The following is a 23569-nucleotide window of genomic DNA, read 5'->3' as shown; positions in this document are numbered from 1 at the left end:
GTATATACAGAGGGAGAGCAGCTACACTAACTTGCATCCTGGCTACAATGGCCACCAGTATCAAATTAACTAATGTGCAACAGTTAAAGCTGCACATCTGGAAGACATAACTGCACAAAATCACAGAGATTCATGAAATTGCAAGTACGGTATGCCTATACATTGTGCATAATTCAAGGATGGTGACCACTTAGAAACAATGAGATGCAGTAAAGTCACAAAAAGTTATTTGAGTGTACCACTTAACAATACCAGTAGATATTTGAGAGCTTGAAAGCACGCGTACAAGAGTCCATGGTAATTCGACAGCTTGAGCTTCAAACTTTAGTTTCTGGCAGTGACATGTATATCTGTCATGCTATCGATGCAATTTTTAGGACCAAATGTGTAATATAATATTTTTTCGGTAAATTGCTGTCCCAAATGCAGATCCAGACAGCAATAAAATGTAGCATTATAACCACAACCTTTTGAATGAAGAACCTTTTTAATTGACAAAATTATTTCCTTATCTTTATTGAAGATTAGAAATGAGGTATATACAGAGTGCTGAAGTGAGGGATAGTGCATAGCATCAGGTGAGACTGGAAATTACAGAAGATTAACATACAATATTATTTTACACTGTGAAAGCACTCAAAGCACAGCAACAGAATAAAAGTTTCCCATGGCATGGTCAAAGGAAATCACCACCAACGGCAAAGTTCTCCAGCCGAGAAAGCTCATCCAATATTGCAAGCATATCAAAGGCGTGACACAAAAAAGGTAAGTAAAAAACATGCACTAATATGCCCCAGAACTCCAAAGTAATGCCAAATGACCTCTTGCTCTACAAATAGACAAACACAAAATAATTTAAAAACTGAACTCCTTTTACATTCGTTCTTGCACAAAGCCATAACTATACACCTCAGCTTAGTGTTCCCGGAGACTGTGATGGGGTTCGATTGATGAGATTGGGCGAGGGACCGATAAAGTGAGCCTGTTACTTAAGCCGCCATGTTTTATTCTTTCATAGTGGCCAACAAAGTAGTAACATTTGGCTAGATACCGATTACAAACACTACACTACCCTCCTCGGGGAAAGTTAAATGGATGTGCACACACACTGTCACAGTTCACTGTAGAGAGGTCTCTCACTGGCAAACAGTCGCAAAGTCAGGTCTCAAAGTCAGAGAGATGACGTGGAGGTCTTCTGTTTCTCTGTGGATAGCGCCGTGTTGGAGAACTCTGGTGCAATGCAGGTGGTGTAGGAGGGTGCAATATAGGAGGTGCAGGCTGGTTCACTACAGGTGGTGGATATATGATGTCATCGCAGTGGAGCGGTGTTGTGGCTGATGCTTGTTTGAGGCCGGAGACATCTTTGAAAAAACTTGAGTTGCGCGTTATTACCCTGTTTCCTCTCGATGCCTTGATTTGTGATCCATGAATGCTTACAATGGTATAAGGGTCTGGATCATAGTATGGAGTGAACTTGTCGCGTCTCTCTTGCTTGCACAAGACTCGTTGGCTGATACAAAAGCGATGTGGTTGAATATGTCTTCGTGCGTCAGCATGATGTTTGTTGTATGCCTTTTTCTCGAGCACGGTTGTTTTCAACCTTGTTAAGTCTTCACTGTGCGAAGGAGCTTCAGTGTAGCAAGGCAGAAGATTCCTCATTGGTCTGCCAAACAGCAGTTCATATGGTGATCTTCCTGTTGTAAGGTGTTTGGAAGATCTATATGACATCAGGAAAGTGTCAAGCTCTGCTTTCCAATCTGTGTTCTCAAGCTGACTTGTGTGAACATGCTTTTTCAATGTTCTCGTGAACCGTTCAGCTTCACCGTTAGCTTGAGGCCACAAAGGTGTGATCCGATGATGTTGAAGTCCTAACTCTTTCGAGAGTGCAGCAAACTCTCTGCCTTGGAATGGTGGTTCATTGTCAGTTTTTACCTGTGCAGGGATTCCAAACTGGCAAAACACTCGTCGCAGCAAGGGAAGAACATTGTTTGCACTTGTGGAATGTGTGACTTGTACTACAGGGTATCGCGTGAAGTCATCTATTACCACCATTGTGTACTTTCCATCTGGGAACGGACCACAAAAGTCAACCGAAACTTCCTCCCAGGGACCATTGGGTGGTTCAGTGATGGCAAGTGGTTCTTGCTTTGCTTGGGGAACGACTGCTTGACATGGTAGGCAGTTTTTAATCAAAGTGTGCACTAGTTTATCCAAGCCTGGAAACCAAACTTTTTCTCTCAGCATCTGTTTTGTTTTGACGATCCCTTGACCCTTGTGGGTGAGCAGCACTGCTTGCTTCTGCAGGCTAGTGGGAAGAACTAGGCGCGTTCCTCGAAGGACGATGCCCTCAGGTGTTGTTGTTAGTTCATTCTTTATGGATGCAAATGGCTTCAGTTCAACTGAGACCCAGCTGCTAGGTGTCGGGTGCTGGATAGCACTGACAAGTAACTGTAACTGCCGGTCTGCTTTAGTTGCTTCAGCCACTTCTTGAACTGAGAAGGCATTTGGGATGCTGTGGCACTGGATGAAGTTAACATACTCGTTGGGTACTTTGTCGATGCGGGCATGTATTTTTATCTCAGGAAGCAGATGCCTGGAAAGGTAATCGGAAGGGTTGCTACTTCCCGCGGTGTGCTGTACATCAAACTTGTACTGTTGAATGCATAGAGCAAGGCGCTCAATGCGGGCAGATGGTGATGATCTTGGGTTTCCCAGTATGCTCACTAATGGCTTGTGATCAGTCAGCAAAAGAAAGTGAATTTCACAAAGATAAAGGCGAAAGTGTTCCATTACCCATACAGCTGCGAGCATTTCACGTTCTATTTGGGAGTAGCGGCTTTCAACAGGTGTGAGCACTCTACTTGCATAGGCTATCACTGCAATGTGTTCACCGACACGTTGTGTGAGGATAGCACCCAGTCCATGTGGACTTGCATCTACGACCAGTTCTGTCGGCTTGGATGGGTCAAAGTAAGCAAGGGTGGATGCATCTGACATGGCTTGTTTTAAGCTCTCAAAAGCATTCTGCTGTTGTTCTGTCCACTCCCATGCAACATTCTTCAATGTCAGTTCACGTAATGGCTGTGTGAGATCGGCTAGATTTCTCAGGAATCTGCCTGAATAGCTGATCATGCCTAGCAAGCTCTTCACTTCTTGCGGTGACTCTGGTGTTTTGATTTGTAGGAAGGCTGCTATCTTCTTGGGATCAGGAGGAATGCCGTCAGCTGAGAAAATAAGTCCAAAGAAGTTCAGTTCTCGTTGATGAAAGTGACACTTTTTCTCGTTGAGTGTCAGTCCAGCTTCTCGGAGTCGCTGCAGAACTGCTTTCAAAGAGGCGTCATGCTCTGGTTTTGTTTGTCCAAAAACAAGGACGTCGTCACTAACATTCAGGACATTGGGGATGCCATTGAGCACTTGGCGGATGGTGTTTTGAAAGATTTCAGCCGCACTGCTGATGCCAAAGCTGAGACGTTTGTAGCGAAACAAGCCAACATGCGTTGAGAAAGTTGTGAGCTGCCTTGAGGAAGTGTCAAGTTCCAACTGATGATATCCATTCTTCAGGTCAAGGTTAGAGAATACTGTTGCTCCATTCAAGGCAACAATGATGTCATCCACTGTTGCACACAAATGTCGTTCCCGCTGAATGGCACTGTTCACAACACGCATGTCAATGCAGATTCGAATTTCGTCAGGCTGATGTGGTTTCGGCACAATAACCACAGGGGACACCCACGGTGTAGGTCCGATGGCTGGCTCTATGATGTCTTCTGACAGGAGGCGTTTAAGTTCTTTTTCTGTGGCATCACGTAAGGCAAACGGAATACGCCTGTGTGGTTGTGCAACAGGTGGGACTGTGTCGTTCACAAAAAGGTGGATGTGCTGATTTTTGAGTTTTCCAACTCCACTAAACAATTTGGGGAATGCTTCCGCGATTGACTTGTCACCTGGATTGTCAGAAACTTGGTACGTGATCTGGACAAGCCTCAGGTTGGTTGCTGCTGTGAAGCTTAGGAATGGTGCACAGTTTCCTGGAATGACAAAAATGTCGTCTTCAATGCACTTATCTTTGTATCGCATTGTAACAGAGACTTTGCCCAAAAGTTGAAGTGGAGACGTTGATTTGTATGGGAACACTCTGATGGATGTTTCTTGGAGATTCATATTTAGGCGACAGCTCTTGAAGTCATTTTCACCAACAATTGACACTGTAGCACCTGTGTTGATTACGAAAGTGACTGGCACATTGTTGACAGTGACAACAGCCTTTGGAGATGAACTTGCTTGAGGGGAAGTCATAGCAACAAAAACGTACTCGTCACTGCTTGGACTGGTGTCACAGGTGGCTGTAGGCTCTCTAGTACTTGAACTCTTCTTACTGCAGGCTAACTGTGTGTTTGAGTCATTGTCATATCCCACTGCAAGTACTGTTCTCCTGGTTGAGCGACAGAACCGTGCAAAATGACCAACCTTGTTACATGCCTTGCAAGTCTTGCCCCATGCAGCACAACTGGATCGACCACCTAGGTGAGGCCACTTGCCGCCACAGTTGCGACAATCTGCTGACGAGACACGAGGTCGTTGCGGTGTGTAGGCCTGCCGTGGCATCTGTCGTTCATTTCTTTGGTGTTGGCCATGGTGTTGTCCTTCCTTGTGCACTGCGAACACCGCCGCATTGTTATCGACGTGCTTTTCGATTTCGGACACATCCCGTTCGACATCCTCGAGCATTCTTCCTTGCTTAAGTAAGTCCGGTAACGTGAGGGAATGAAGCATGGCATACTTTCGGAGGCGAGAAGACGTTGTGGCGAGAATGATTTGGTTCTCGACTTCAGAGTCGACGTTTTCGAAGTTACAGTGGCGAGAAAGCTGCCGGAGGCGCGCGTAGAAGGCGTCCAGTGACTCACCAACGTTTTGCTGAGCTTGACGAAATTTGTAGATAGCAAATGTTGAGTTCACTCGCAGCGCAAAATATGCATTCAGTTTCGCTCGAGCGGCATCGTATTCTGGCGTCGATGTACTACTCTGCGTGGTTTGGGTCGTGCTTGTAGCCGTTGCAACTTGCGCAGCACTGTCGGAGAGCGAGCGATATATGTCGTAGACTTCTTCACCGACGTAGTGCAGGAGGAGCGCCTTCTTGCGTGCATCTGCCGAGATATCGCAAGCTAAAAGAAAGTTTTCGAACCTTACTATCCACTTTGTCCATTCGTGACCAATATTGTTGTCGTCGGTAGCGTGAAGGTCAAAACTCGGGAAGGCAGGGAGCACATGTGCCATGGCTACGATTGCCAGTAGCCGCTTGTTGCTGATGGGTGATTGGACGGACTGACTCTTGATGTAGTGGTACTCACATGAGATAAAAGAGCACTTCTGACACCATCTTAGTGTTCCCGGAGACTGTGATGGGGTCCGATTGATGAGATTGGGCGAGGGACCGATAAAGCGAGCCTGTTACTTAAGCCGCCATGTTTTATTCTTTCATAGTGGCCAACAGAGTAGTAACATTCGGCTAGATACCGATTACAAACACTACACTCAGCCTACCTTGCTTTGGACTGAACATTAAAATAAGTATGCAGCAATCGCCTCACATTCCCCTAACAACTCCTGACTTTTTGCTGCAGCTCTCTCATGGAAACAAACATATAATATATTAACAAATGCAAGTTTACCTTAACAGGTTGGCCTTTAAAAATGAAAACAAGCAAAAAAACAACTGTCACATGAGAAGTCAAAGAGCAAATAAGCCAAAAGGCCATCTTCCGAAAGCATTTACTGCTCAGGCTAACATAATGATAACACACTAAGAAGTTGGAAGTACGTCAAATTCTGATGCATGTAAACTGCACTCCAGATTTAACCAAAGTTCGAGGTGCCATCTGCGACAACAAACCACCAAAACACCAATTAGCTGACCTAAAAACTGTCTCTTGATGATATGTGTTCATAAGTTCTTTAGGAATGAAGTGCACTGTTCTGCAAAGTCGCAGAGAAATGGTTCAACAGAGCAGTCTTTTGTCAAAGGAGCTTTCAAGAAAGCCACAGCCATTATGGTATCTTCCGGATATGTCACACCTCTGTATAATTCTCATGTATAATTCTCATACTGCTAAAATAGACAATTTTCTAAATTTACAACACAAATGTTGACATTGCGCAAGATACACTTTTGTATACCATCAGCAGCATTAATAAGTCCTTTTTCAATGCTGACGAGGCTTTATGATGGGGCAGAGCATGAAGTCAACAAAAATACTTTTTTGCTAACAGACCATTGCAACACCTTCTATTGCCTATCATATTGTTACAGGTTCTATTTACAAATGCTATTTACAAGACAGGTCGACCAGAGCCTGGTGCGCCAGCGGCAGGATACTGGAGTTCCTCTTTTTCTTCCAGCGTGCGCACACCTTCTTTGTTCCTCAGGGCCCATGCGTAGCACGTGACATTTCCCCGTTCGCAGACGAAACCCTCTGGGCCAGTCAATCAATCTGGGTCCCGAGAGTGGCAGGGCTTTAGCCGTGCGACATGCACGACTTGGGTTTTCCTTGAGCGGCGTCCTTGCGTTGATCGGGGAGAGATGACATAGTTGAGGTCATTGAGGCGAGCAACAACAATGAATGGGCCTATGCAGTGGGACAGCAGCTTTTGTGATAAACCATGCTTGCGTAGAGGCGTCCACAACCATACAACGTCACCGGGCAGGTAGCAGACATCCTTGCACCGGTGGTCATAACGCTGCTTAGAGCGATCCTGCGATGCCAAGGTGCGTATCCGGGCAATCAGACGGGCTTCTTCAGCGCGACATAGAGTGTTGGCAATAGAAGGCTCGGTGTCGAGAGAGAAAGGTAACATGCTGTCGAGGGGGCTTCGAGGCGGACGGGCATCAAGAAGGAAGAATGGGCTTTAGCCAGTTATTTCATGCCTCGACGTGTTATAGGCGTATGTAATGAAGGGAAGCATGTCATCCCAGTTCTTATGGCGGGAATCGACATACATGGCAAGCATGTTCATAAGTGTCCGATTGGTACGTTCAACCAGTCCATTCGTCTGGGGGTGGTACGGTGTCGAGTGGCGAAAATGGCATGAACAAAGATGCAGAAGCTCTTCCACAACATCTGCCGTAAACTGGCGACCGCGGTCACTGATAACAACTCGAGGAGGTCCATGCCGGAGGATGACAGCATGAAGAAGAAAGAGTGAGACTTCAGCAACGGTGGCGCAAGGTAGGACGGCGGTTTCACAGTAACGGGTGAGGTGATCAACGCACACGATGACCCAGCGGTTACCGTTGGACGAGCGGGGAAACGGGCCGAGCAGATCGAGACCAACTTGTTCATACGGTGTGCTTGGAGGTGGCACAGGATGCAGGCGTCCAGGCGAAGAAGTTGTGGGAAGCTTGAACCGCTGACACTGCACGCAGGTGGCCACGTAGCGCTGAACCATGTGACGCATTTTTGGCCAGTAAAAACGTTCTTTGATGCGGTTAAGGGTCCTGGCAAACCCCAAGTGCCCAGCCGTGACGTCATCATGCATTGCGTGCAGAACAGAGGAGTACAGAGTAGCCGGAACGACGAGGAGAAAGCGCTCACCTCCAGGCGAGTAATTCGTTCTATAGAGTAAACCGTCGCGAATACAGAAAGGGCTTGCGGATGTCGGGTCACGGGCTTCGGCAAAAATTGGCGCCAAGTGCTGATCCTTGCGTTGTTCTGTCTGGAAAGTGCCATGATCTGGAAACTCTTGGGAAACGGCAGCGAGATAGTCGTCGAAGTTTTCATCATCGGAAGTAGTAACCGTGAGCGGCAGCCGCGAGAGGCAATCTGCGTCGGCGTGTTGGCGGCCACTTTTGTAAGACACTTTGAAGTTAAACTCTTGGAGGCGTAAAGCCCAGCGGGCCAACCGACCGCAGGGGTCGCGTAGATTCACAAGCCAGCACAGAGAATGATGGTCTGTGATGACTGTAAAAGCACGTCCATAAAGATACGAACGAAACCATTGTACGCCAAAAACAACTGCGAGACACTCTTGCTCTGTTACAGTGTAATTACGTTCCGACTTGCTGAGGGTGCGACTTGCATAAGCGATGTGTTGATTGCCCTCATGGCGTTGGATAATGGATAAGCACAGCACCCACGCCGATGCCGCTGGCGTCAGTGTGGAGTTCAGTGGGTGCTGTGGGGCAGAAATGACACAATATTGGCCGCGAGGTGAGGAGAAACTTGAGCTGCTGAAATGCGGAGTCGCATTCGGGAGTCCAGTGGAAAGGAGCGTCTTTCTGCAGGAGACTTGTAAGCGGGTAGGCTAAATCAGAAAACTTGGGAACGAAACGCCGAAAATATGAGCAAAGTCCTAGGAAACTCCTGAGCTCTTTCACTGATTTGGGCTTTTAGACACTGCTTATTTGACACTGCTTACAGCTTCAACCTTCTGCGGGTCGGGCCTGACGCCATCCTTGTCAACGAGATGACCAAGCACAGTAATTTGGCGTTCACCGAAGCGACACTTCTTGGAGTTCAGCACGAGGCCCGCTCTCTCTATGCAGTCTAGGACAATGGCTAAGCGGCTGTTATGTTCGGCGAAGGTCCTTCCAAAAATAACAACATCGTCCAGATAACACATGCAAACTTGCCACTTCAGGCCACGTAAAAGCGTATCCATAAATCGTTCAAAAGTGGCAGGAGCGTTGCAAAGGCCGAATGGCATAACATTAAATTCATACAACCCGTCAGGTGTCACGAATGCCGTCTTCTCTTTGTCTTGTGGGTGCATCGGGATCTGCCAGTATCCAGACCGTAGATCCACCGAGGAAAAGTAGGAGGCTGAGTGGAGGCAGTCAATGGCATCAACAACGCGTGGTAGCGGATAAACATCCTTCTTTGCGACAGTGTTAAGCCGGCGGTAGTCGACACAATATCACCAAGTGCCATCTTTCTTTTTGACGAGGATCACTGGAGCAGCCCACGGGCTTGAAGATTCCTGAATGATGCCGCGGTGCAACATGTCACGGACTTGTTCATCGATTATCTGACGTTCAGAAGGCGAGACGCGGTATGGCTTCTGTCGAATCGGTTGTGCAGATCTAGTATTGATCATGTGATGGGTACGGGAAGCTGGAATCGGCGGTGGTTGGTCGCGACCGAGTCAAACACGTCCGCATGCTTCATAAGAACGGCTACTAGTACCTGGCGGTTGCTAGTGGGTAGGGATTTGTTGACCATGGCTAGGAATTGAGAGTCGCTCAGATCGCGGCGTCTAGTTGGACAAGACACGTTGTCAGTGATCGCGGCAACTGGTACAGAAAAACGTTCTTCAAAGCCAGCAAGTTTTAAACCACATGGCAATACTGCAGGTTCGTTGGAATGATTGACAGTCCAAAGAGTGGCATGGCCCTTGGTCACATGGACGATGCTGCGGGGTACTAGCACACTTTTCTTTGCGCAGTTAAGAGAACAAGGTTCCACCACAGCATCGAAGGCATCAGAAATCGTGCTTGAGGACACAATGGGAACGAATATGGCAGACATTGCTGGAACGACGGTATCTTCAGAGACAGAAAACACTTCAACCACTGGCGAGTCTTCTATGAGAGCTGACCGAAGGCCAGGACTTAATGATATGCCACCACTGCGGAAGTTGAGAGTAGCGCCGCACTGGTGCAAAATGTCAATACCGAAGATGATGTCACGCGTAGAACGAGGGAGCACCGTGAATTCAGTTCGGAACATGTGGCCAGCGATCACTACATTCACAAAAGAAACACCAATCAGAACCAATGATTCTCCCCCTACACCCCGGAATATAACAGCACAATCCCAAGCGCACATTATTTTACGACCCAGACGGTTCTTGAAAGTAGAACTCATCACCGACACTGTGGTACCAGTGTCCACTAAGGCCATGACGCAAACACCGTCCACTAAAACTTCAAGGCGGTTCTGTAACATAACAATGGGCAGAGGAATTGGCACTATCGATGATCCGGCGACCGCACCTCCATCGACCGCACATGCTAGTTTCCCAGTGACGGTGGGTAACGACGTTGGGGAGAAGGCGAGCAGCGAGAGCGGTGCGGAGGTGGAGTCAGACTTCGGTCAGAGGCAGGGGAGTCGTTCCGTGGTGGCGCGTAACTGGATGGGCGCTGAGACGATGTGAAGACACGGTCATGAACAGGCGCATTGAAACCCGGGCGAGGGTACGACCATTGGCGCTGGGAGCGGGAAAACTGGCCCCGGCGACGGCAGAATTTAGAGATGTGACCGATCAGATCACAGCGGTAACAAAGTGGTGAGTCGCAGGGGCACTCGGGATAACACTCCTCGTAGCCAGTGTCGAAGCGGCCATCGTACTCCGGCTGCCGCAGGTGGCGTTGCGGACGAGCTGGCGCACTGGGGCTGGGGCGGGTGATCCGGGGAGCGCCGCTGTAATCAATGCGAGTAGCACTGGTAGGGGCCGGACTGGACAAACTTCAAGGGGAGGAGCGGTAGGCGGGAGCCGCCTGCAGAGAACAGCTCTCACACGGGACTTCACTGCGGCGCCCAAGATCTTGATGCCGGGAGAGTTCATCAGGCACAATTTTACGAATGACGTCAGGGAGAGTCGCAGCATTCACAGGCTCGTGGAAATCCACGCTGGCGACGGTGATGACGTTAGGCAGGCGACCGAACTTGGGAGTAATTCGACGCAGCTTTAGAGCTTCAAAGGTGCGGCAGTGCTTGATGATATCCGTGGGCGAGTCTAAATTTTCTTTACTGATAAGACAGCTGTAGACGTCCTCTACGATGCCCTTAAGGAGATGGCCAATGCGATCTTCGTCGGACATACTGGGATTAACGACTTTGCACAGCTTCAAGACCTTCAAGCGGCCGTTGCTACACCGGTTGGACATGCTTCGGCTTCCTTGGGCATTTGCACGGGCAACGGTGGCAATCCGGCGATTCTTCGGCTGCAGCGGTTGCGAGAGGGGTCCGTGGTGATCGACCCAGCACCTCCACCACACTGTTACAGGTTCTATTTACAAATACTATTTACAAGACAGGTCGACCAGAGCCTGGTGCGCCAGCGGCAGGATACTGGAGTTCCTCTTTTTCTTCCAGCGTGCGCACACCTTCTTTGTTCCTCAGGGCCCATGCGTAGCACGTGACAATATTTTTATAGAATTTAGTTGCTAACACATAGCATGATGCACTCTAGACAGCATGTGGTGCAAAACACTTAAATTGGCTCAGTGGTTACGGCGCTCAGCTGCTGGCCCGAAAGACGTGGGTTCGGTCCCGGCCGCGGTGGCCGAATTTCGATGGAGGCGAAATTCTAGAGGCCCGTGTACTGTGCGATGTCAGTGCACATTAAAGAAGCCCAGGTAGTCGAAATTTCCGGAGCCCTCCACTACGGCATCCCTCCTAGCCTGAGTTGCTTTGGGACGTTAAAACCCCAATGAACCAAAAAACTAAGCCAATTTAGGAACATAATTGAAACTTTTAGTCCGAAAAACGCACTTCACGAGTACAGTCATGTCTCATTTATACAAGAGTGTCAGTTCCCAAGAAGACCTGCCCATAAATGCAATAACAAAATGTGAAGAAAAAAATTTGACAATGAAAACTTTGCGAAAAAGGTCTGCTTCTCTGTATAGCAGCGTGCAGTAAACCATAAAGTAGAGAAGCCCTTCACTACTCCAAATGCTTTATCCTGGTTGCTATTACCTTAAATATGCAGTGAAGCTAGTGGTGACTTAGTGTGGTGACTTGTCTCTTACTACAATGGTCTTCATGCTGCGAATCAGCAATACAAGGCTCTGCCCAGTCAGCTGACAGCTCCTGAATACCATTCAGTGTTGCAGAAGCTGTTGAACAGCTTCTTCCACAGTAGGTCATAAAATATAGTAAATGAAACAGCACAAGAACCAGCACACTACCACTCTAATTCATTGAACCAAAACAAAAAAAGGCCGTCCCTAAGGCATTTAGAATTTCACGCTGCCTTTCAAGGTGTCCAGCATTCAAAACAGATGGGTGAGGTCAAGCTTTTGTCCTAACCATCAATCAACACAGAATAAGAATAAGTAGGCCCCAATAGGCCTTGTGCATTTACTCCATGTCCACCATCTAAACAGCAAGCTTCCACATAGATCAAGAAAGCAAAAATACATATAAGAAGTTTGATCCCCAGAAAAATTGTTCGTAACTAAATCTGTTGATATTAACACGACATGACTGTATTATGTATGCTTTGCAAGGAGGGTGAAATTCAAATTTTTTTTAGAGCAGTCAAGCAAACGTCACTTTTTTTAGCAATGTTTCCTAGTGGGATAGTTGGTGCAAATACCTCTTTTTCAAAAACTGCATAAAAAGACAAACCAAAGACAGTGCAGCTTACACTGGGCTGTGTGTTTGTCTTTTCTTGTCTATTCGTTCTTGTATTTTCATGCAGTTTTTGAAAGTAGTCCACAACAGCAGCAGACTAGTCTCGCTCAATAAGATTTGGAATTTTGCAGAGGAAGTTTTCCTCACCACTGAAAGACAAAAGTATGCAAGGCTTAGACAACTCAAGAATATTCAAGGCAACAAGCGGATACTGTTGAGAAAAAAAAAACACTCTGCAATGTGAGGCAGCCTTTTTTTGTTTTGGTTCAATGAATTAGAGTGGTAGTGTGCTGGTTCTTGTGCTGTTTCATTTACTATATTTTATGACCTACTGTGGAAGAAGCTGTTCAACAGCTTCTGCAACACTGAATGGTATTCAGGAGCTGTCAGCTGACTGGGCAGAGCCTTGTATTGGTGATTCGCAGCATGAAGACCATTATAGTAAGAGACAAGTCACCACACTAAGTCACCACTAGCTTCACTGCATATTTAAGGTAATAGCAACCAGGATAAAGCATTTGGAGTAGTGAAGGGCTTCTCTACTTTATGGTTTACTGCACGCTGCTATACAGAGAAGCAGACCTTTTTCGCAAAGTTTTCATTGTCAAATTTTTTTCTTCACATTTTGTTATTGCATTTATGGGCAGGTCCCAGCAGCAGACTAGTCTCGTTCAATAAGATTTGGAATTTTGCAGAGGAAGTTTTCCTCACCACTGAAAGACAAAAGTATGCAAGGCTTAGACAACTCAAGAATATTCAAGGCAACAAGAGGATACTGTTGAGAAAAAAAACACTCTGTAATGTGAGGCGGCAACACAACTTCCGATTCTGCAGGAACAATTTTGCCACAAAGCAGAATAACATCGCCATTGCATGCCGACCTTTCATCAGTGATCTCAAATATGCGCTTTATAAAGAAACAGTCACCATTGTTTGATTCAAAACAGGTACTGTCCCCTCTGCAGCTTCGTTTGTACTGCTTACTGTGGAAAATGGTACCCCGATATGAAAACCTGAAATGCTCTTGCATCTCAGGTACGCTACCTAGAAGGGATTCCAAACATGCTCTTTCAGGAGCAAGAATGGCAGGCACCTCTTTGGGTGTGCCAAACATGTATGCACCCCCTACATAATGGGCCTTGTCTACCTTCTTGTAAGAAATAAATTCTTCACTCAGAATTTTGCACTGCGCAGGGATTTCGGGCAGAGAAAGCAACAGCTGCAATTCTTGCGCCATAATCACCCGCTCTATGATCTGGTCAGGCACACCATTTGCAGCTGTTACTAGCTTTACAATATGGCCGTTCCCACTCTCAAAAACAAAAGCTGAGTGGGCCCACAATGGACCGAAGTTACGGGCAGCCTGCGCCAAGTGTGTCAGTTGGTGAACGTTAAAACTCATGCAGTGTTCGCCATACAGTCCTGCAGCCCGGCTGACGAAACGCCGCAGGAGGTGATCTGAAACGAAGTAGCAGCATCCAGTTTTACATGTAGGTGCGGTCTCACATAAATAGCATTTGATTTACGCGAATACAAACACATTCAGTTGAAGCTGTTGTTTATACGCTAGATATCAATATAAAAAATTTCATAATTAATCTTGGCTGATTACGTAATTAGGTAGAATTTAAAGACAGTTAGATAGTATGATGACAAATATTTATCGCCCTCAGGCACCTGCATCATACAACTGTTTTTTTTTTTAGCCTTGGCTCAAGTCACATAAAGCGCTCTGTAGAAAATAGGAATGACAAAAAAATTACAATTTAAACATTTCAGGCAGGAGAGTTTAGGCTTACCTGCATAGTTGATGGAAGGAGTCGAAAGTTGCTCACGCAGAAGGATGAAAATGGCCTCGCAGAGCAGAGCAAAATGTGTCACATACTTGGATGGTAGCACATCATGGCAGCAAGGTATGCAGTAAAACAGCAACCAATTTCGCCATTCATGTGCCTTCCAGAAATGTCTTTCCAGAAGTGTGCGAGGCAAGCGTGTGATGTGATGTGGTGGCCTAATGCTGAGGAGGCGCTTGTTGACAGCGTTTATGGTAGCTGGCCGCCCTGCAAACAAAGTTGAAAGTGCACAACTGCACTTAGGAGATAGCTCAAGGCATAGGTATGTGAAATACACATAACATGTAGAAAGGCTGCTAGTGCTCACCTATGTAGTACCGCTCCCGGCAGTTGGATGATTCAAACCAGTAGTCGGTAAACTGCCTTGCAACACCGAGGAGTACACAGTGCATATACTCCACAGTATAGCACCACACGACGTCCAGGTATGCAAGAGCTGTAAAAGGTGATGGCCCTTTGAAACCATTCACTGACGTCTCCAGCTGTATGGCAAGGTTCATGTCTCTACGTGCGCCCCCTGCTGTCCTCTCTGTGGCAGGGGGATCTGTCTCAACGTAGAGCCGCCGCCCTAAAAAACAAAGTTGAGTCAGGATTATATTTCAGAAAGCCTATCATAGAAAACTAAATTCACAACATATTTTAAGACAGATGGTGCCCTCAAACCTGAAAATATAGACTTTTGCAATGCTAAACGCGCACCATAAATGCTTCTCTCGGTTAAACCGCTAACTTATTCATGTTGGAATTCGACAAAGAGATGACACACGAGTCTTGCTTTTTCAATAACAAGTTTGGATGTACTTTACTGATTTGATCATAATTATAATAATCTGCAGCACTGCTGACCCATAACAAGCAGCTTTATCATAGTGCTGTGTTAAGTGGACATCCACTGTCATAAAAGTGAAGATTGTATGAATTAATGAGCATAACATAAACATTACATGGACATCCGATATCTTGTGGAGTATATTAAATGGATTCAGAAAAGAACTAAACAACAGCAAAAGATATTAATTATACATTTACTGTCCAGGTTTAACATGCATGCATTTTAACACATCCCTTGTTATTTCTTTGAACATCAATGTAATAACAATTACTGAATGTTGGCAAACAATGCCTTCAGTGAATATTAGTATGACTTTCTTACCATTTTCAAACTGTCCACAGCTGAGACACCAGGGGCAGCCAAAACGTCCATTAAATTGGACGTGGTTCCCAACAGACGCCCTAGCAGGGGCATCAACGCATATACATGCCAGGTATGCTTTTGATGACAATGACAAGGAGCCATGCCGCCACAGAATGTCCCCAACACTTGTGAGGGCTTGCACAAATTTTCCCACGAAAAGAAGCATGTCTGGGTGTTTTCGCCCAAACCACAGGCCAGCAAGAAAACAGTTATCATTGCGGTTAGGCTGAGGAAGTTCATTGATGCAGAGTTGGATTGGCCAGATTGACGCATTTGTTGACTTGTACAGCGGACTTCCGTCAGTGTTCACTGTCAGCGTGAGGTCACTCCATCTCAGACATTCCTCTTGACGGAGTCTTAGACACATTGCTGCGTTGCCGATGTCTGTCACGAGTCTGCCTCCTGCATTGATTTCATCTCTCAGCTTCGAAAGACTGGTGAAGAGCACATCCTTCACTCGTGCCATGACGTGGCAAAGCTGTTTTTTCAAGTCCAAGATAACGAAAAAGCTGCCCTTCTTCCTGGCATCGCGGATGGAAGAAGATGACTTGCAGATGTTGCAAGTAAGTTTGCCATCATTAAGATCAAGGAGGGATGTACACACTTCACAAAAATAATGTGTGTTGACCATTGTTGCACACTTTGGTGCCCAGAGCTTTCGGAACAGGTATTTACTGTGAGGCAAGCCTGACCGCTGGTAACCAAAGAGTGCATCAATCAACTTGAGCATGTCATTCACCGCTGACCAAGTCAGTCCATGTGCCACCACAAAGGACATTATCAAAACAATCGCCTCTGCTAACGTTGTTGTTGAGTTTGGCAACGTTTTGTGCCCAAAGTCCCTGACACACTGTGCCAACAGCTCGCAGTCATCAAATTGCGGTACAGTGCCATCTTGGACGTCTTCGTCGCCTTCTTCCTGCTCACTGTCTTCAGTGCTGCAGCTAAAGTCACTTTCAGTGTCTGCTGACAGCTCTGCCAGCCCAGAGGTTCCGAGCTGAGGCACTGCGGGCTCGTTGCTGGCCACATCGCCCACTGTTGGCTGCGTTGACGTGCCGGCCTCGCAAGACACGCCAGGCGCACTGTCCGGCAGTTGTTCATCGCAAGGTTCATCTTGCGGTGTGGGGACAAGATTAGGGGACGCTACTCCCGCGCTGGCCGGCGCGACGGTCCGCTGCTTATTGGCCCACAACGTAGTGCGCGGAACAGCAAATGGCTGCGCTGCATCGATTAAGTACAGCTTACGACGCTTTGGCGCTGCCTCCTGCACTCCCTGGCTCATGATGGGCGAAGCTATGTCTCCCGAGCAGAGGCTGCGGTTACGAACTGGCGCGCGTACTCCCTCGCTAGTAGTGGAGCTTGCGGCAAATGGGGCGGACGTACGCGCTTCGTTTCAACTATAAGTTTTCGGAATGTCAACTGGAAACATATGCGTACGCCGATAATCCAACACTTCCACAGCAGAAGACGAAAGAACGCCACGCATATGCCAATGCCCGTTGGGGAGGAGAGTCGTTGTTCTTCACCTCGTAGAATGGCGCATACCCGAACAGGGGATCGGCATGGAGGAAGATGGGGATCGACCGAGAAGAGGGGTGCATAGAGAGTTTTTGTGGTGATTTTTTTTTCTTGGGGAAATGAATAAACTAATTAATTAATAGAAATAAAAGAATGCCGGGAAAGAGAAAAGTCAACAGAGAGCAAAAATACAAAAAAGAAACGGGAAATGCACAACGCACGCAGGAGATGGACTTCGTGAGATTTGTAGCAGAGGGATGAGAAACGGGAGGGATGAGAACGGGTGTTTTCTTCTTTCAAACGATGCGTTAGACTTTCGTATACACGGAGCGGAGGCTGCATTAAATGTAGCAGTGAAGCAAAACTACATATCAGCGATTATATTAGTTTTTATAGTGGATCACATGAGAAATTCTAGAGGCCCGTGTACTGTGCGATGTCAGTGCACGTTAAGGAACCCCAGGTGGTCGAAATTTGCGGAGCCCTCCACTATGTCGTCTCTCATAGCCTTAGTCGCTTCGAGACGCTAAACCCCATAAACCAACCAACATGACCAAAACATCAGTTTGACGCCACAGTCGTCGTTCAGTCGATGAAACCGAAACAACATGAGAGAAAAATGCAGTTTTAAATTATTTAGCGGTTGTAGGCATATACCACCAGTTAATCCATGTATTCTAATGTCTAATGCATCGTTTGACAGAACACGCGAAATGAGATTTGGTGTCTGTAGTCCTTTAATGCATAAAATTGTTGGGCGTCTCTCAATCCAGGAGACCAATATGGCTTTTGCCGCCTCTCTTGCGCGGTTCACCAGCGATAGCTGGTCGTTCGAATGTGAGCTGGACCAACGTTTTTAGATCCAAAAACGTTGAGCTGGACAGCGCCGCCCCCCAGTCCTCAATTATTGTTGGGTTAATAGATAAATAGTGGTTCAGAATAATTATGTTCCTGCGCGATGTTGGGGGACCCGGGGTAATGTTTCATCCGGGGAAGGCGTCCTAGCTTACATGTAAATCTTTCGCGCCGCCACCTGTAGGTATCAAGAGTTGCTTTACGCGCCGTATATCTCGCGTTTCCCAAGCACTGCGGCAGCCAGTCTCGGTGTGAATGCAGCATGGATGAAGCTTGTGTATGGAATATGTAACGGGGCACACACCGAACCATGTCCATCCCGGGTTTACAATACAGTCGCGCGATCATCTCCTCCATCTTTCGCGCTGTTAGCTTCGAACGCAGCAATATCAACGCGCAAATAAAGAAAAAAGCATTTCAGAGATAACACATTGGGGCTTCCACAAGAATATGGAATAAGAACAGGCACAACAGCATTATTACAGCCCGCAAAATAATCCTTGTGTTTTTTAGTTCTTGTCTGTTTATATACGCTTTGCAGATCTCTACCATATTTCATGGGCAGAAACCCACGCCAATGCCAACATGTTGGCCAACTTTATTGGAATATGGAAATTTATAGACAACATGTGGTGAATTTTTTCGCTTTCAACAGGAGAGTAGTGTGAGGTTGCGAGTACCTGGCATTCGCGTAGTTTTTTTTTTTCTCCAGTTTTGCTTACGTTTCGTCTGCTCCTTCCGTCTATGTTGTTCGCGCACTGTGCTTCGAAAGAACACTGTGACGCATTCAATCTCACGAAGGTACTACCGTGAAAACCAGCGCACACCATCCACACTGCGTGTGGCATACCATGGGCATACCTATGCTGTCTGCTAGCGCAATCCAAGCGAGGTGCGTTTTAGCCGCTGCGCCGGACAAGTCAAGCCGCCTCTCCTGAGTTTTTTCTTCCTCCATGTGTCAGGTATTGCCCTTGTTGCGACGTGTACTACAAGCAAAGTCAAACCAACAATGACTTCTTCATCACCCGCGTTCGCTTACGTAAAATATAAAGATGGTTTTAAGGCAATTGTGCACATTTCTTTAATAAAAAGCTACTCCCCGTCATCAGTCGACGACCTCGCGAAGGCGAAAAGTGTGTATTGGTGCAGCAGCGCTGACAAGGAGACAAACGATGAAGGTTTTTATGAAGCGGACATCGTGGAGCTTGGCGGTGAGTCCTTCACTTCGGAAAGTTTGTGCAATGCCTTCACAATGACTCAGCTGCGTATATAGCGGCAAGCAGCGGCCGCTGCCCTCTAGATCGAACCGACTCCATGCGGGACTGCAGTCAAAAGCACTGCCGCTTACCGGTGTGCATGTACTGTCCATCTGAAACAGCTAGGTGACAAGGAGAAAATCTCCCTAAGCGAAGCAGTGTTGTCAAATAGAAGAGGCGTGTTAGTGCTCCGAAACTAGTGCTTGCTTTGGAAGATTTTTAACGCCACTTCAGTTGCATACCTACCAAAGCGAACGGTACGCTGTACAGCCATCTCTGCCTCGACTCGAAATTGTGCTTAGCAGTGAGTGCAAACAGTCTTTTGCACAACTCGCGAAGTCAGCTTCCATGTGTGTAAAAGCCCCTCCATCATGGCAGCGCAATAAAAGCTGAGTGCAGTACTGTAAATTTACTGTATCTTGCCTGAGCGTGGTTGCTGCATGCACCTGCAGAGCTGCTGCTTTTCAGTCTCGCGCCTCCCCACATTGCCTTATTCAGCTCATATCAGAAGTGTACAGGATGGATGTGTAGCGTTATTCTGCCTTCAGGACTTTCGACCGCTGCACTGTATTACCGGCGGGCAGGACGCGCCGCTGTGATACATGATTTTGCTTTGAAGAGAAGTTAACTTACGAGTTTTGCAAAGCGTTTGTAAAACTTTCCAAGAAGTGCTTTTCTAGCATACAGCTTTTGTCAAAGGTATGCAACCCGAGGGGTTTGCTTCTATTCCAAATAGCAGGACACTCTAGCGCTAATGTCCAAAGCTTCGGAGATGTGAGGATAAGAGTACCTGTCCGATTTAGAATGCAGGTGATGCAAAAGGAGACACACTGCATGATGTACTTGCACTTTGGCTGTATGTTTTTGACAAAGGCTGCGCATCATACATGCACTTATCCACATTTCTGTTTGCTATCGTCCACATTGTTTCTCTTTTGCACCGTGACACAGTTACAAAGGTGGACCTGATCCAGAGGATAGCAAAGCGCAGGATTCCTGTGCCAGATTTCATTTTCGAAGAAGATGTACTTGGAGCAGTTGACCCAAAGAAGAGTGTACGTAGGTCCAGTAGTGTTGATGCATGTCCTTTGTATGAAATGATTTGTGAAAGAGTCACAAGAAGACATATAGATGGCTTGCACTGTTGTCACAGCAGCTGCCATGTTGGCAGAACAGGAATGCAGCGATGGAATGCATGTTTTTGTAATCTGCTTATGGCCACCTGCTTTGTTGTACACTGCCGAAGCTATGTGTGGTTTTCCGTCATGGTGCCCGTGGCGCCATGTGCAAGCCATCTATAATGGGCATTCCCAAATCTACTGCCTACAGTGCATTATTGCAGTCATCAGTTCACCATCTTTCTATCTTCTGTGTGATCATCATCTTGACAACTGCTACTGTTTTTTGCATTATCATTGCCCTTCGCATGACTCCATTATGTATGTCATTTGGAAACTGATGAATAGACATGAGCACAGGTGGAGAGATTACAGGAATGGTGGCACAACTGCTCGTCAGCACCATCTGATGGCGAATGTGCATTGTTGGGATGTGCGCCCTCTCTCTAATAGGCTGGCCTGTTTGCACATACAGTTCCATTGGACGTGACTTTTTTGACAGAAAAACTGTGTTGCTTCCATGGTGGCAGGTTGCCTGAGTAAGGAAGCTAGCATGCGTGACTCATTTTATCATTTATCTCTGTCGTAAGCCACTTGTGCGGCACAATTGTGAGCACAAGTTCTGCTGGCCCAGCACGAGTAATGCGTGATCAGCCAGTGTGGCAGAAAATTTCGTGCTGTATATTCTCTTATGCACTGAGCTAACAATCCGTCGCCTTTGGTTGAATGGGATGGGGGGCGAGTTTCACTGGAGACAGAGCTCAGCATGGACAAGCTTTCGCTCTGCAGCGTGATCACGTGGGAATAACCTTCATCATGTAGAAGCTGTGCGTTGCTTTAGACAGTGTGCAGAATTGATGCATAGAACTGTGCTGTGGAAGCGGCTTGTGGTAGAGATTGAATGATAAAATAATTCATGAGCAGTAACTCTTGCCGGCTGCCAGAGGGGAGGCTGCCAGAGTGTGGCTGCCAGAGAGCAGCCAGAGAGGAGATAGTGGCAGAGCAGCGGCGGCAGCGTCCGGCCGAGGCCGAGGCCCAAGTGTTCTCTCCAGTGCGTGCTCGCCGCTTCGTCGTCTTTGTGCGTGCTGAAACAGTGATGCTACACTCTCAGCCAGGCAGTCTGCCACCTTGGTCCATGGTTACTTTTCTGTTGAAACCACGGCAGGCTTTATTACTCTGCAATATGTTCACTATGCCGCCTCCCACGGCGGTGCATGTCTGTGGAAGTATCATGCGACTCAGGAGGGATGGTACGCCACGAGAGGCGGCAGCAGCATTTGCCCTTATATCGGCATCGCCAACCGTACGCTTGAGCTGGTATGCGGCCTTACAGGTTCAGTTAAACTGCTGCACTTTTTCAGCATGCACCGCAAGGATGTTATGTGTGTATATTGTAAAGATGAAGACGAGCATGCATAACAAAGATGACGATAAAGATGCACTCCAGTAGCATCGCTATTGCTGTGTGTTTTTGGTACTCGACCTGAATGATCGCGGACTGTTTTCGCCGCTCTTCCCGTCATCCAGTTTCTTTAAATAAGCACCCGCCTCTAAAAGATGCTATAACTGGGGACAGCTTTCTGTATATAGTGGAAGCTACAAGCGCGAACTGCCAGCTAACTGACCTGTATCTTTGGCTTGTGAGCGCATGAGAACAAACGCAGAAGCTGGCGTCTTGCGCTGGTAGCTTCCCCTGCATTGCCACAAAAAGGTGCACTCGACTAGAGCCTATTAGCGGTAATGTTTTTTCTCAGACAGCTTTTTTTGCATTGATAAACAAGCTCAGGGAATGGCTCTACTGGCGGTAGGCCTCTGGTGCTACTTGCGTGGCGTTTTTTTCTTTGCACAGCTGCATAATTTCAACACGATTGCTTCTGTGCATATGGGCAGGCCAGCATACCACTGGGGAGGGCTCACTGCGGATATCTCGACAACAGGCACGTGCCATCAGATAGTGCATAACATAGTACAGGCTCATGCCTGTACCCGAGTGGCACTCGCATGTATTTGATTGCAACCCGGTATTCTGCTCAAAAAATGCATCTGTTCCTGAATCTACATTCTCAGGCTGATAGTTTTGTGCAGCGACACTTCTTCTATTTCTTAATATTCTCTTTATCCTGTGATATATTTTTTTTTACTCTAGGCACCTTCAAAAAAAGATGCTGCTCGGAAGAGAAAAAATGCACAGAGAAAAAAAATGGCTGATCTTCTCCCAACTGAAGAAACAAGTTCTGAGGGGGGTGATGATGACGTGGTACCAAAAAAAATGCTCCTCGATGAGCAACAGAAAAATGAGACTCTTCGAAAGAAGATAAAAGCATTACAAAAACAAAATGCTGAGCTGCAGGCGCGGCATGACAGAATTGAAGATCTGCACTTGAATAAGCTCGGTGGGTACATAATTACTTCTTTGAAAATGGTCCAGTTTCTTTTTTTAAGCAGTTGCCTGTAAGGTTAGTTTTAATGCAATCCAGGCTCTCCTGATGACATGTTTGTAGTTTTCAGATAGTAATAGTATGCATAGAAATTTGATTTACACAGTTAAGAAAGGGATCAGAAACAGCGTGTTATGTCTCCGTAACTGCCGGACATATATCCAGTATTTGTTGACAAAGATTTTCCAGGCAGATCACTTTCTTTGAGAAATAAAACATAACATTCATCTCTCTGCTGATTGTTAATCAGTGATGCGTTACACCTAACCAGCCTTTTTTTTCGAACTTTCTAAAGATGCACCCGATGTACAGGGTCGGTCAAAAGTTTTCAGGCCACAGGGTTCTCTTTTGAGCGAAACGGTCAGGCGGCTACGGCATTTCCGAGGCTTAAAATATCTACAAAAGATAGAAGAAGTATTGCTTTAACCTCTGAGAACCTTGCTGGCTTTACTGAATCATAAGTGCCAGGATATACCGATGAAAAGCAGACCCTGTGGCCCGGGAACTTGACCAACCCTGTACCTAGCCTAGCCAATTCTCATTAAAGGTATGGTGGTGGACATTGCCGTAGGCCCATAGCGCAAGTCATGTTTGATGCTTGCCCGTCATTCTGCTTGCTACGCACTGTTCCCCACAATGCTTATGCAAGTTACATGCTACATTCATGACTTATGACGACCTGCAAAGTGGTGTTCGCTCATTCTTACATCACTACACTCCCACTGACAGTACAGATCAGTGATTTCACACCAGGTTGTGCATGACAGCAGACACATGCATTGGCTAGATGCCTCTGCTTTGCATTTAGTGGAGAGCCTCATAACTTGTCACCTCAGCCTGCTTGTAATTTAACGCCCTAACCGACACTGACCAGCCAGGCTAGTCACAAGCCAACAGTTACTTTGGCGTATGACGTGTATAGCTCGTCTTGTGCTTCTTTGGCGCTCTGTCCAATTTACAGCTAGCAGGGCTCGTCCAAC

At 46.8% G+C, this 23569-nt stretch overlaps 2 protein-coding genes across 2 annotated transcripts; both read right to left on the bottom strand.

The window, feature by feature from the left end:
* Positions 1-83: 83 nt before the first annotated feature.
* Positions 84-6105, bottom strand: LOC149356333 (uncharacterized). The gene is made up of 2 exons (XM_089576312.1): positions 4426-6105; positions 84-110 (listed from the first exon to the last, which is right to left on the bottom strand). The coding sequence occupies exons 1-2, from the start codon at positions 5272-5274 to the stop codon at positions 84-86; spliced, it is 876 nt and encodes a 291-aa protein (XP_089432438.1). The 5' UTR covers positions 5275-6105.
* Positions 6106-13004: 6899 nt separating this feature from the next.
* LOC149356332 (uncharacterized) lies at positions 13005-16686 on the bottom strand. The gene is made up of 4 exons (XM_089576311.1): positions 15363-16686; positions 14517-14777; positions 14156-14416; positions 13005-13814 (listed from the first exon to the last, which is right to left on the bottom strand). The coding sequence occupies exons 1-4, from the start codon at positions 16684-16686 to the stop codon at positions 13018-13020; spliced, it is 2643 nt and encodes an 880-aa protein (XP_089432437.1). The 3' UTR covers positions 13005-13017.
* Between the last annotated feature and the right edge of the window lie 6883 nt (positions 16687-23569).

This window comes from Amblyomma mixtum, chromosome 3, assembly GCF_055824585.1.
Source record: "Amblyomma mixtum isolate Tamu chromosome 3, ASM5582458v1, whole genome shotgun sequence".
Classification (NCBI taxonomy): domain Eukaryota; kingdom Metazoa; phylum Arthropoda; class Arachnida; order Ixodida; family Ixodidae; genus Amblyomma; species Amblyomma mixtum.
The sequence above is the reverse complement of the archived record's forward strand: the minus strand, read 5'-3'. Positions and strand labels throughout refer to the sequence as shown.

Bases quoted from the DNA above. Each gene is read 5' to 3' on its own strand.
- LOC149356333 (XM_089576312.1), bottom strand. From the start codon at position 5,274: ATGGCACATGTGCTCCCTGCCTTCCCGAGTTTTGACCTTCACGCTACC. The intron at 111-4,425 runs GTACTTGCAGTG...GATTTTGTGCAG, and splicing joins GTCGCTCAACCAGGAGAACA to TTATGTCTTCCAGATGTGCA.
- LOC149356332 (XM_089576311.1), bottom strand. From the start codon at position 16,686: ATGAGCCAGGGAGTGCAGGAGGCAGCGCCAAAGCGTCGTAAGCTGTAC. The intron at 14,417-14,516 runs GTGAGCACTAGC...CTTTGTTTGCAG, and splicing joins CCGGGAGCGGTACTACATAG to GGCGGCCAGCTACCATAAAC. The intron at 13,815-14,155 runs GTAAGCCTAAAC...ACTTCGTTTCAG, and splicing joins TCCTTCCATCAACTATGCAG to ATCACCTCCTGCGGCGTTTC.